A 14,068-nucleotide genomic window follows, 5' to 3' on the forward strand; every position below is an offset into this window, starting at 1 on the left:
GCTCGCGTGCTTCCCCTCAGCCCAGCTGATAACTGGGCATGGGAGGAGGCCAGAGTATTGTCAGTGCAGGGGATGTGTGTGGGGAACTGGTGGTTTGGGGTTGGGTGAGGCCATAGGGGAATGTGGCAGAAGAGGTGAGGGTAGAGAGTAGCATAGAGAGAAAGTCAGCAGAACCAGGCTTGGGTGCTTCCGCTGCTCAGGGAACCACTGGCTTCAGGCAGAAAAACTTCATGAAAAAGAAAAGACAACTCCACAATTTATTTGATTTTAAGTTTTCTTGAATATTTGATATGCTTTTTCTTGAAGTTGTCATTCTGTTTGGTAGCTTGACGTGTAGAAGTAAGTTCCTTATAAAAATGGCACCAATACAGACATCAGGACAATATGGACATAAAAGAGACAATTTCTGAGCCGTGTACAAAGGGAACCTGGTTTCCAGTCTCTTGCACTCTGAAATAGGCCTGAAAGCATTTGGTATTTTCTTCTTTACAATGGGGTCACAGAGTGATTCTTCTCTCTGCATCCTCTTGGGAAAGCTGTGGGAGCTCGGCCGTGGGAGACGGGACAGACATATGTGTGCACACAGTGACATCAAGCTTCACAGGATTGTAGAAAGAAGTGGGGCAAGCATCTTTAGAAATGTTCCAGCTCCTGTATTAATGAAGAGGAAAGTTTCTAGCAGCAGGGCTTGTTAGCCAGTATTGTGATGCTGCTACAGATTGGAAGCTATTTTCCCATTAGTTAACCTGTAATCAGTCATTAAGCCCAAGTCCTCTAGTATTGATGGTTCTGTTTTGGGGTGCTCTCTGGAAAGAGGAGTGGTGTTGACACAACTGTTTGCTTCACCAAAAGGTCCATGTTTCCTACGGATGTAGCTGGTGATATTTTATGGGTAAGCAATCAGCACAAGGCTTTCAGCTGCTGTGAGGCAGTGATAAGACTCACTGTCTGGCATGGGAGCAGCATAAGAAATATGAATTGAGCGGTGTCTTAAACATAAGGAAAGGTGTGGTAAAATATAAGCTTCTATTGCTCAGTAAATGCTACTGGAAAGTTTCCTATAGCACTCAACAGTGAGTTATGCTATTGTAGCCAAATGAAGGGTGATAGCCAGCACTCCACAAGCCTGATATCATGCATGTGGCACTGGCTAAGGTAGATTTAGGTCTAAACAGTGAATGTTTTCCTAAAAGAAAGAGACATTTTCAATCCACGGTGGCAAAGAAACAAGATCAGAGCAGTCATTACAAAGAACATGTGTGCCAGAGGTGAGGTCTGAAGAAATGGGGTGATTTTTAAATGGCACATGTGCCAATCTGCGTTCTTAGGCACCCATGCACTTCTGAACACTGAGCCTCTGAGGTACTGACATGACGTACGCTAGTGCGCCATGTCAGGAACAGAGGTTTTCTTTTACATGCTTATGCTGTGTTGCTGGTAGATGTGGCATTGGGCTCAGATAAATTAGAGAACTGCAAAGAGCAGCAGTCCAAGTATTCACTGCTTGTAAACACTTTCTGCATGGTTTTGTAAAGGAAGATACCCTTGCAGTAGAAGAGGAGGAAGGGGAGAATAAAGGCAGGGGAGAACTATTGAACCTTCATTCTTCTGATCTCTAAATAGAGCTTTGATTGTACAGCAAAGGCAGGGAGCAGCGGTGCTTTCTGCCTGTGATTGGAGTTGCATGGAATTGCCTCTAACTTTCTTTGATTAATTCGCAGCTATTCTTCTCTGCTGGAAAAATCAATAGTAGCTGCATGGATGTCTGTTAAGCAGCCCTGAGTTACAATAATGGCAGTAGGAGCCCAAATAATTTCTAGGTAGAGATCATGCAAATACCAGTCGCTGCCACATCTTACTGACCAGACTTAGCAAATCTCTTCTGACCCATTTCTTCCTTCTCCCTGTTGCTTAGCAACAGATGCAGCATGTTAATGTTAAAAAGGCTGGAAAACAGGCCTTCAGCGCAAGTTGCCTCTTTTCATAGGTTTTATTTCCTTGAGGATAGACATTTGTAGAGGCTGTGAGCATTCAGATTGCTTTATTTTATTCATGTTCTGTAAGTGGGCAGAATTCTTACAATAAGGTTCTTCTACCCACTTCTGACATGTGGGAGCCTGTTTGGATCTACATAAGGTATCTAACACCTAAAAAGAGGGGAGAAAGCTACAGGTTCTGCCTGTGCTTTAAGCTGATTCAGCAAGCAGTAAACTGCTTTTCTTGAAATGGAAGTGTCCTTACTGATCTGCCCAGAGAGCAGATCAGTCTGAGCTGTGAATAGTAGGCAGAATCAATTCTAGTAATTAAATACCAACTTTGTAACTACTGTATCCCACCCTTTCCTCCCAGGCACAGCCAATGTTTATATAATTTGATCATAATGTATTGTACATTGATACACTACTGCTTGTGACTATCTTAAGAGAGCTAGCTCCACCTGAGCTATTCATCTTTTATTAGAAAACAGCATGAAGGGTGTTTGTCATAGGCCTTGGCCGTACTATCGTAGATACTGCGCATCCATAAACACAAGTAGCTTTTAAAGCCTACAGCTGAACAGAAGATCATTGATGGGGAGAGCTACCAGAAACCAGTGAGATGCTCATCATCATTTTTGGGGTGTGTATGCTGAGTTTACCATCCTAGCTATCACTAGGCTTTTGTGGGCTTCACAGCAAAAGTAACAACAATGAAGAGAATTCCCAAGTTCAGGGAACTGCTGCTGAGAGTGAGAACAAGCAAGAGAATTACATATGCTTGGCAAGTCTGAAGCTGGTGGTTGTAGTCAGGGCAGGGTGCTTCTTCAGCCTGCATCTGAAGTACAGTGTCTGTGTCACTGGAGCATTTACAGCACACCTAAATGTTGTTGTGTAGTTCCTATCAGGCGTTCCAGGCATGGTTTTCATTTTGTTTATGCATCCCTTTACTGTTGGGCAAGTGGGTCAAGTGGAATGTGATGCACGTAGCATAAAAACATTAGCTGCATTATGTGCTCTTCAGTGTGATGTTTGTTTTGTTTGCAGTGAGTGCCATAATTCTTCTGACCGAATCAAGGTGCGTGTCTGGGATGAAGATGATGACATCAAGTCTCGTGTCAAGCAGAGACTGAAGCGCGAGTCGGATGATTTCCTGGGGCAGACAATCATTGAAGTCCGTACTCTTAGCGGAGAAATGGATGTGTGGTACAACCTTGGTGAGCAGGGCTTTCGGGATAAAAACCCGTCATGTGTTAGTCTGGGAATGCTTGAGAGAGCTTGGCTGCATATGGACAGTTTGCAAGAAAGGAAGAAAAGCTCAGATGATATCAAGGGCATATGATGGTGTTGCAGAGCGGCTGCAAGGCTTTAGTCCCAGTTGAAGTGAGGAGTGTAACATGTCAGAAGGGGGATGGTTTTTCCCTGTCAGGCATTGAAGAGTACAGTGGGTAAAATGCTTAGAGCAGGGCTGTATTCCATTTGTGTTGGAGATACATTTCCTGTCCTGTGCCTTTTTTTTTGTGCCAACACAAGCATTTTAACAGTCTGTAACACCTGAAGGTGGATTGCACTGGGCTGGGAAGTTGTTGAGACCTTTCCCAGTGATCAGAATAGAACATTGTAGAAAGTACTGGCAAGTGACCAGACCGTGCTGAATTGACAGGTATAGTAATAATCTTAGGAGGTCCAAAACCTTCAGAGGCACATCCAGCAGTTCCCAGGGCTAAAGACTATGGTATAAATCAGGAATAAATTCCACATCAGTCAGCCTCGTTCTTGGGAAAGGGAACTGTCCTTGGTGGTTCTAGTTCAGCCGAATGAATCCAAGACCGTATTGCACATCTGCTGGCAGAAAGGCTCTCTTACATCTAGAAATGTACATGGTTCTAGCTAGATGTGTCATATTGAGGGTGTAACACTGCATTTGTTTTGCTGATGTCTATTTAATAGCCAGTGTTAGAAAAAGTCAAAGTTTTCTCCATGGTGACTCTGATCACAAGCTCAGCCTGAGCTTCCAGCAGTTTTTTTTCCAGTGTTGTCACCCCAAGATGGTTCTGCTCTGATCAGGAGCAATGCATGTAATTGCTGATGATTTTTTCTTCTAGAAAAGCGAACAGATAAGTCTGCAGTGTCTGGGGCTATTCGCCTACAAATCAGTGTGGAGATCAAAGGCGAGGAGAAGGTGGCTCCATATCATATTCAGTACACTTGCCTTCATGAGGTAAGAAGTGAGTTCAGCTCAGTCATCACCATGTTCCTTCTGTCTCTTGAAGAAGCAATGTTCTGACCTTTCCTTCCCTGAAATGTTTCTCCTTACACTAGATGTGCTTTGCTTTTCCCTGCTATGCAGGCCTACTACACTGATTCATCAGACCTGCATTTGTCAGGGAGGCAGAGATGTTTTTAGGCTGTTTCCTCCGCACCAGGGGCTGGCTGGCTCACTCTGCTCCACTGTCACAGCTGTGCCATATCCAGAGATAGGGCATTGGTCCACAAGTTTAATGTGGAGAAACGTCTGAATTTTCTTGAGTGATGTTTTCAGCATGTACTGTACCTATCTGTGACTTTATGAGTAAATTCTGGTCTGGGGAGGGCTTTGGCACTTGCTGTTGAGTTATGTGGGTGTTGGTGCTTCTGTGCTGCTGCACTGGTGTGTGTTGGGGAACAGAAAATAAGCTATGGTTACTGACTAGTGACCTGTCTCAGGTGGACTGAGCTGGGCAGGCAGTGCTGCACAAGGTGGGTAAACTCCAAAGATGACTTGTGAGAAGGACTAAAGGGAAAACCCTGTCTCAGGTTGATACATGACATGATAAAGTCTCTCTGTCAAAGAGAAGGCAAGTAGCAGGGTCAGTCTCTAAGAGCCTGAACAAGGTAGAGTAGTCAGAGCCCCTTTCACCTGACATAAAAGAGTATCATGAGATCCAGTGAGGTTTAAGGAAGTTCATATTAGAAAAGAAGGACAAATGTGTCGTAGAGAGGAATGTTCAGCTGCAGAGCAATATATTTATCCAGATGTTGGGCTAGATGAGCCTTGTGGTGTCCTCTGGCCTTACCAGGGAACAGACAGATAGGAAGCTTAGAAAAACATCAGTAGGCTTCCTTTAGTTGGCTGTGTTGTGTCCTTCAATAAATATTTATTGTTTTTCAATTCAGTGGTGGCTTCTGCTTGGTAAGCCATTTCATTTTTTTCTTTCTGAACATACATGATCACTTGCTGCCCTTTTTTGCAAATAGGTCTCCTTTTAAGTATCACCTTCTTTCATTTGTGTATCATAATATGAAGATGATTTACAGCTAGAATAATTCAATCAGGAAAAATAGTAGAGTAAAGCAGAGTCCTCTAGCTCCTAATAAAATTGTTGGACTTTTGTATTCCTTACTACAGGGAGCCAGCTGTCTGAGAGGCTGATGAATCTCTAAGTGACGTGCATACTCTGCACAGCAGTGATAGCTGAAAGCCTTTGCAGTGTTAGATAAAATAAAGGGTTATGTTGAATAATAATGCAAGTGTCTAGTCGGTAGGGGTGATCTTAAGGATGTCCTTTTAAAAACAAAATAAGGTTTGTTTGGACTGTTTTGCTGTGTAATAATAGTTACAAAGCCTATATAGAACTGTTACTTCAGCTAGTTTCAATAGCTCATCCATGTTAAGGCATTTCATTCTGAGGACAGAAGTGTGTAGGTTTCAGGAAACTAGTCTGTGGTTTCACTGCATTGAAGCACCTCCTCTGCATCGTTCGCATGCATCGTTCATGCATTTTCACATGCACCTCCTCTGCATCGTTCACAATGTCTGCTGGGTAAAACCGTAGGTACACATGCAAAAATTTCAGCTAGGAGAACTCAGGAAGAAAAGAAATACATAATGTGTAGGGGAAGAAAGAGGTGGGAGAGCAAAGAGATTTGTGTGAGTGACTTCTTCCGAGCAGTTCCAAACTCTTCATGAAACTTGAAGGCTTCATCAGCCTCACATATACTTTCAATCTTGTTTTGTGTTTCAGAACCTCTTTCACCATCTCACAGATGTGCAAGGGAATGGGGTGGTGAAGATCCCTGATGCCAAAGGAGATGATGCCTGGAAGGTGTATTTTGATGAGACAGCTCAAGAGATAGTGGATGAATTTGCAATGCGTTACGGCATTGAATCTATATACCAGGCCATGACGTAAGATGCATTTCATGTGTCGTTGGGGCGGGTAATTGGTGTAACTGTTTAATGTGACTGTTAATATTTAGAAGATGAAATGTGTAGGTAATGGAAGGCTTGTCAGTGACAGCTGCTTTTTATAGGGCTTACTGTGCAAGGGGAAAGACTGCCCGTTTCTGAATCACTGGTTTCCTCAAAGCGTAGAAATTAATGTCTGACGAAGTGCTGGAATTAAGCATCTATCTGAACAGTTTGTATGCACATATTTAAAACTAATCTTAAGGAATTGCACCAATTTTGGTTGTGAGCCATTTATGGTTTAAGACTCAAATCTCCATTTGAGCACTCTCTGTTAAAAAGATACTGCCCAGGGATCCCACTGAAGATTTCTAATGATGTGAGAAGGGATGAGGTTTTGTGAGAGTCTTTGTCCAACTGTTGTGGCAATTGATAAAGTCCTTTGAAGTTACTAATTTCCCAGGTGCTGTTGAAGGCGTTTATAGGAAGTTTGTATAATGGAGCTACTGATTTGTCCTCTTTGGAGCTAGGCTAATGCAGTTCCTGATCTTCAAAGAGCATTTTCCTTCTCACTATATTTTTACTTGGATTTGGGATTAGCCATTTTTCCTCTTAAAAACTAGCAGTGCTATGCTTTGCTTTTTTATTATTTCAAAGGTGATATTAAATACAGCAGACAAACATGAAATTTTTCATGTTAGATGCTGAAGCTCTTGGGGTCTGAGTCCTTGGGCGAAGTGTTATCTATAATTATGTCACTTGCAAACACCTTTTCTGCCTATTGATTTAAGCCAAAGTGGAAAAGAAATGGAAGGTGGGTCCAGAGGTCTGGTCCTTGCTTATAGCAGGGCTAAATTGGAAGTTGCACCAGACTGTTCAGGGCCTCTTTTAGTGTGTTGAAAATTTCCAAGGGTGGATGTTCACCACCTCTTTGGGCTCCAGACGTCAGGCTGTATTACTCTGGGGAAGAAATCCGTGGTTGAAATCCAAATTGGAAAACCCTGTTTTGAATTTCCTGTGCTGTAACTGCTTCATGTTGCTGCTTATCTTTTAGTCTTCCCTCTAAAAGGATTTTGTCCTGGCTCAATATTCTCACTAACCCTCTCCTCTCTGCTAAGTAGTCAAGACATTGAGTAGAGTCCCACTCCTCACCCCTTCTCCAAGCTAAATAAAGCCATTGTATATGTCTTATCTTTACTTATCAAGTGTCTAAATGACCAATTGGTACACGGTTACCATGTAGCAAGCACGTTAAGATTCAGGCGTCAGTATCATATTTGTCTGAAATACTGATTTGTGAATGCCAGAGAAATTCTCTCACTGTAGCTTTTTTGGTTATAATCATTTGTATGTTAACTAGAACAGAAGGTAATGTTTGTGATGAGTCCAGTGGATGGAACCCCTCAGAGGTCTGAAGCACCTCTCCTATCAGGAAAGGCTGAGAGAGCTGGGAGAAAAGAAGGCTCTGGGAAGACCTTAGGGCAGTCTTTCAGCGCTTAAATGGGGCTTAGAAGAAATATGGGGACAACTTTTGAACATCTGCAGTGATAGATGAAGGGGTAATAGTTTTAAACTAAACTACTCAGTGATTCTATGAGCCCTATAGGGAGAAAGCTACATTTAGAAAGTAGTTCCTAAATTTACTTTGGGAGCTCAGTGAGGATTCCTGCTTAAAAAGGACTGCTTAAAAATGCCAACACTTCTATCTGTTGGGATGAACTTCACTTGCCATGTCCCATAATATCAGACCTCTTAAACTCTGATTTCCCCCCCCCCCCCCCTCCCCCGCTTATGTTGAGCAGATTTTCTTTGATTGTTTAATCATTTCACAAGCCCAGCCGCTTCTGGCATAATTTTGGTATTTCCTGCAGGAAGGTTCCATGCATTTTAATGAGAACAGTTAAATGGGAAAATGCAAATGAGTGTGCATGTTTCCTGTGGGCAAAGGGGTTAGCCCTAAGGAATCACATATCAGTGCAGCACAGAAATACTGGTGGGTGATCTCGCTGTGCTTTAATGCTTTCCAGTTACTGCTGCCTCATGTTACCTCAGAACCTGTGGCTGCCTCAAGTGGTGTCAAGCTTAAGTCTAGGAACTGGATTAGGAACACAGGGTATCACCTAAGTCACAAGCTGTTGGCAAGAAATACTTGAGAAGCTATTTTATGATCTGGAAGGGGATGTAGTGAAGGGATTTCCTCTTGTTTCAAGCATATCTGTTGTCTAGATGGCATCTTTCTGAAATAGCTCTGGGATGCTGCAGATTTACAGGAAGGGAGGAAATGACTATCATCTGTTCATGATGCCAGCCAGAGTAAGTGGAATATTAAAGGGATAGAATCAAGTTGTGCTACATGAAAGAGACCAGAATGACTTACAGAGCTGTCCTTTTGCAGGCATTTTGCATGTCTCTCCTCTAAATACATGTGCCCAGGCGTGCCAGCTGTGATGAGCACCTTACTTGCCAATATCAATGCTTATTATGCGCACACCACTGCCTCCACGAATGTGTCTGCTTCGGACCGCTTTGCAGCCTCCAATTTTGGGGTATGTTAGCGTGTTTGGTGATGTTACATTTCAACTTCTGTAACTTGCCTGTGGTCCTGCCTTTCAATACGTAACTAGTTCTGTGTAAAGAATATTAATTCTGTGAGGAGTTGGAATCTGTGGAGCTCTTCTAGACAAGGCAAAGAGCATGGTTTTATTGTCATCACCATGCATTTTAGGTATTAATCAATGTAATGTATTATGATGTTTATTCTTTGTGTTCAAATTATACTGGAGCACAGATGGTATGGAATAAGCAAATAGTCTTAAACTCTGCGGGAGATGCTGTTGATAAAACACATTGTGTGATCTGATCGTTTCAGAACTTTGTTTTAAAAACAGAAACTGGTTTATAAAAATACAAACCAAAAATATGTGTGTCCCCCTAATGGTTAAAATGTTTTTCATATAACGTGGTGGAGTTGAGCGTGCTGGAAAAGTATTTGGAAAAGCTCGTGCTTCTCTTCAGACTGAGAATTTATAGATTGAATGAGGAGGTGTTCACGATGCTAGATCAGAATCCAGTGGAGAGACCTGACCTTGAGAATATAGTCACGAGAAGCCTATAATACTTGTCACTGAACTAACAGATAAGATCTTGGAGCTGTGTCATTGCTCTGAATTAGACCCTTTTCTGCCTGTTCCTTTATTCATCTCTGAATAAATATTTTCTCTTAAATATAAGTTTGGTGCAAATTGCAGGCTAGAAATCAGAGAGGGATTTGTTCTGCTTCTACTTGAGAGTGATAATGGAATATTTTTCTGATGTTACACATGAACAATTCTAATGTTACACAGACTTCAGAAATAATTACACTATGAGAGTAAATCCAAGAATCAAAAGAAAATACTGTTTGCACAATACCATGCATCCATATTGCTTCCTCCCACTCTCCTGAGATTTGACACTAATTCCCTGATACCCCGCTGCTTACACTGAACATCGATTAGACAGTGATGATATGTAACGTTTATTGGTGTTTTCTGCTCAACAGAAAGAACGATTTGTGAAGCTTCTGGATCAGCTTCATAATTCACTTCGGATTGATCTCTCAATGTACAGGGTGAGTGGGAATAAACAAAATCCTTTCAGGCATTCTGGTGGGCAGACAGGAAACACGCTATTTGGATTTCTCTTATGCGTCTAAGTTTTTGGGTAGTTTCTGTGTTACGGAATTGTCATGTCAAGCTTGTTGCATGAATGCACCGTTTTGTTTTCTTCATGTATAGAACACAAACCATGTTTTTTTCTTCCATTATAACTTCCTCAAGACTTCTGAAATAATTTAAGGATTGTGAACTGTGCAGGCTGGATTTGAATTAGTCCTATCAGCTGCTTCAGGTGTCATCTACAAACAGAAAACAGACTTGCTCTCCCCTAGTATACAGAAATCTTTTAGAGGAACTGCCCTTGTGTTGTCACTTACTTTAGGTTTGGTGAACTTGAATCACTGACCCTGACTCTGGATCTACAAGATGTCCTTTCAGGTTGAGATCCCCCTGGCCCCCTTGGGAAGAGATGAGTTTCAGATGTTGATATCAGTCCCTCAGTCTCCTTAAAACCACTATTTTCTTTCTTTGCTATTCTAGTCACCATGTGACGTGGCTTTTCTTTCATTTTTTTAATTCCTTGCTATTTGATTTCAATTAGTGACTAATTCATTGAAAAATTTAACAATGGTGGCAAAATATGAGCTTTGATTTCATTTATTTAAAAGTTGAACCTCTTCCGATTAGTGCATTTATATGAAGTACAGTGAAGCATATAGTGTAGAGAAGCATGAGCAGACTAAGAGGAGAAGTGCATTAGGAAGACAAAAATGACAAGGGGCAAGTTGCAAAAGAAGATAAAAGGAGTGTTGTATAAATAGCTATTTAAATCTACATCACTAGAAAGAGAAGGTCTGAAGAGAGCACTGATCTACTGAGTAGAAGAGGGAAAATTATCAAGAAGTGGCAATAGGAATCTCTGGTGGTGATGTCTTTTTTGTTTGCTCGGTCTTCACTAAAAGCTGCTTTCCGGTGGCTCATGCAACTAAACCATGGACAAACAAGTAAGCTCTTGCATAAAGGATCAGGAGAGATTTGTATAGTTTAAATAATTTAGATGTTATCTAATTGGCAGTACATTTACAGAAGTGGCTGAATCAATTTGGGAGCTCTTAATAATTATCTTAAGACCTCTGAAGGGCATGTTAAATTCTGGAAGAAAAAGGTATTGGTTTCCAGCTTTCAAGACAGGAGATGGGAATTCACAATTTAAATTACGCAGATTAATCCTCCTGTTTCCCCTAATTTAATCAAGCTATTTGTAAGCACTTTAAACAACGAATAACCAGCAGTGTGGATTTGTGGAAAAGAAAGTGACAAACAAATGTGTGTTCCTTCCATTGGCCGGTCAGGATGGGAGAGCTGGAGCTCCCTTGAGTAGCTTCAAGTCACCCTCTGAATAATTAGTTTGAAAACTGTTTTGCGAGCTGCTTGGTCACTGAGTGGTTACCATGACTTCTTACAGGGAGCAAGGACTCATTTTCCCTTCTCAGGCCTGTTTATTTCTCTTGAGAGGTTGCTAATATACCACACCTCTCATTGCCTCAGAAGAGAAACCAAAATAGAAGCAGTGAATGCAGAAAGGAAAGGGTCCACACAAGCAACATCAAGCAAGAGGCCAAGAGCTGCTGGTGACGTGGCTGTTGCTCCTTGCTGGCTCCTCCTGCAGCCAAGGAGAGATCTCCTTCTGCTGAGGGCTATCAGTCTCCTGATATCCACAGATTTTACATTCATACAAGAAGCTATTTAATTAAGCAAACAGATAAGCTCCTGCAGCAAAAAGGCCTTATTTATTGAGCATTGTTTTGACTGGTAAAAGCTTCTCAAGCAGGAAATGTTTCCAAGACACTTTCCTTATTTAGCACATGCTTAAAGTCTTGCATGGATCTGACTGTGCTTTCCAACAGGATTTTCCTTTTTTGTTAACAGAACAACTTTCCAGCCAGCAGCCGGGAGCGGCTGCAGGACCTGAAGTCTACAGTGGATTTGCTGACCAGCATCACTTTTTTCAGGATGAAGGTAGTGTTATGGGTGGGGATGGGAGCACAGCCTCTGCAGTTTTTGCCCCAGGAGTTGGTTTCTTGTTTTCAAATCACTGTTCCATGTTGTTGCTTTAGACATGGAAAATGGAGAGCATCTGCTGACCATGTAATAAACATCCACATTTTGCCTTGTCTTCACTGTATTTTGCATCATGAAGATGAAAGTTGTTGTTTCCCCTGGGGTTTTTCAGTCATAAATAAGGCACAAATAATCAAAAAGAAAAAAAAAGGAGAAAAAAGAAAATTCTTGGTTTGGGAAGATAATTTACTTTTGTTAATTGTGTTAGGAAGGTTTTCCTGTGTACAACATTTATCAGTCACTACCGTCTCTTCAGCATCTTTTATCTCGTAAATACGTTTAAATTTATTTCTTGGGGGGTGAGATACTGAAATGGGATCATATCTCTCAGCAGAGATCCGAGAGGGTTGTTATGAATACTGATGTGCTGTTTGTGTAGTTAAGTGTATGGTTCTAGCAGTGTGTAATGAGATTATTCCTGCTTTTTTTTTTCCTTTTTTGTTTTTAATATTGTAGGTTAACACATGTCACTTAGTAATCTTTATCTTATCAAAACCAAAATCTTTAATTTGAGGTATTTCAGGATGCGCTTATAATTTTATTCTTAAGCCGTAGGGTAAATGACATTTTAGAACTTTATTTTGAAAGTGCCTGTTCAGACAATATGTCTGTATTGAAAGTCTGCCTTATAGAAATACTCTGAAAAGTGTAGAGGTAGTGTCAATATCAAAATCATCTCAGGTTCTAGTTTCATTCATAGGGTGATGGCTGTGTATCTGTTTAGTTTAACCCTGCAGTGTTTTTCTAAAGCAATGACATAATGAAAAGAGCTGCTGTTGGAAGAGGAAAAGGAGTATCAGATGGTATGTCCCTAAGGAGTCTGGTGTACTTTAAAATTCAATAAAGCTTGTGATGAAAGATGTCCTTAAAGGAAGTTTTTTGTATTTAAAGGCATGCAAGTATTCGGTTTTCAGCAAGGCTTTCCAGACTGGATGTAATATGCTCCTCTAATGTATTGCACATTCTTCTAGTGTTGGGAAAGATTGCTTGCTGGTTTCTTAGCAAAATCCTATGAATTTAGCAGAAATTATGTGTGATTGGCTCAGATTATACACACGTCAATACACATGATTTATTTATTCTGAAGATCATCCTTGGTGCTTCAAAATCCCTTTTATGTTCCAAATGATCCTGTGGGGACTAAGTGTTGTCACTGACTTTTTTATGCCTGGAGAGAGCAATCCATTCATGGTTTCAGATCACTGATAGCAGAGGTTGCTGAAAGCAGATCCACCAAGTCCTTTGTAGCTCCTAGACCACTGACTTGTTCTTTCCATGTTTGATTTATGAACAGTGCTTTATTTGACAATCTCTGTTGCCTCCTTGTCAGGTCCAAGAGCTGCAGAGTCCACCCCGAGCCAGCCAGGTTGTGAAGGACTGTGTGAAAGCTTGCCTCAACTCCACCTATGAGTACATTTTCAACAACTGTCACGAGCTGTACAGTCGAGAGTACCAGACAGATCCTGTGAGTAGCTGATAAGCGGGCAGAAATTCAAGTTTCTGATTTTCTTTAAATAATAACGAGAATACTAATTCGTGTAGAAAGCCAACACAGACAAAATTATATGACTTGTTATCTTCTGAATGCAAAAACTTGTAATCAGCTAATGAACACTAATTAGTAAGTGGAGGATGATAATTATTTTACACTAATTATGATTCGTTTTGCTAGCTCAGCTATTTTATTTCAATTTGTGAAGGGAAGGTTTGATGGAGCTCTGAGTGAAAAAAGCCAATTAGAAAAGAATGTAGACTGTTCAAGAAGCTGTCTTTAGCATAGATAAACCTCATGTAGTGAAATTTTATCTCGGTTACTAGAACCCAGTGCCCTGCACTGGGTTTAGGAGGTACCTCTAGACACAAACTGTTTTCACATCCATGAGAGCTCTACTGGCCGCTCTGCAGTAATGCACGCACGATGTGTCAGCGTGGATGTAGTTGTTAACCTAGGTCCCTAAAAGGCAAGTATTTCAAACCAGCTTATAGCAAATGATGTCTGAGCAGATCTCCTGGAGCCTGTCCTGCTCTTGGCATGGTAAATAACAAAACAGGAATTACTTGGCTTTAAGGCTACCAGTAAGCAATATGGTTTGGCTTGTTACTGTGTTTTGCATTAGGTCATGCAAGTTGACAGCAAGCATTAATAATTTTAAGCTCTTCAGAAAAAAGGGTCCATAGGGAATTAGTGTTTGAAGTTTCTATGGTGA

The 14,068-nt window shown here is 41.2% G+C and overlaps 1 protein-coding gene across 8 annotated transcripts in view; it reads left to right on the forward strand.

The window, feature by feature from the left end:
* UNC13B (unc-13 homolog B) overlaps window positions 1-14,068 on the forward strand; it is a 212,565-nt gene that overhangs the window by 146,891 nt on the left and 51,606 nt on the right. For all 8 annotated transcript variants that reach the window (XM_057431178.1, XM_057431171.1, XM_057431170.1 and 5 more), the window contains 7 exons: window positions 3,024-3,193; window positions 4,082-4,197; window positions 5,981-6,144; window positions 8,540-8,690; window positions 9,686-9,754; window positions 11,670-11,759; window positions 13,192-13,326. In XM_057431178.1, the coding sequence (XP_057287161.1) occupies window positions 3,024-3,193; window positions 4,082-4,197; window positions 5,981-6,144; window positions 8,540-8,690; window positions 9,686-9,754; window positions 11,670-11,759; window positions 13,192-13,326 (895 nt within the window). The remainder of the gene's footprint in view (window positions 1-3,023; window positions 3,194-4,081; window positions 4,198-5,980; window positions 6,145-8,539; window positions 8,691-9,685; window positions 9,755-11,669; window positions 11,760-13,191; window positions 13,327-14,068) is intronic.

The sequence above is a fragment of the Pezoporus wallicus genome, unplaced genomic scaffold (genome assembly GCF_028554395.1).
Source record: "Pezoporus wallicus isolate ANWC-B61680 ecotype Strahan unplaced genomic scaffold, APGP_CSIRO_Pwel_v1 contig_12129, whole genome shotgun sequence".
Lineage (NCBI taxonomy): Eukaryota > Metazoa > Chordata > Aves > Psittaciformes > Psittacidae > Pezoporus > Pezoporus wallicus.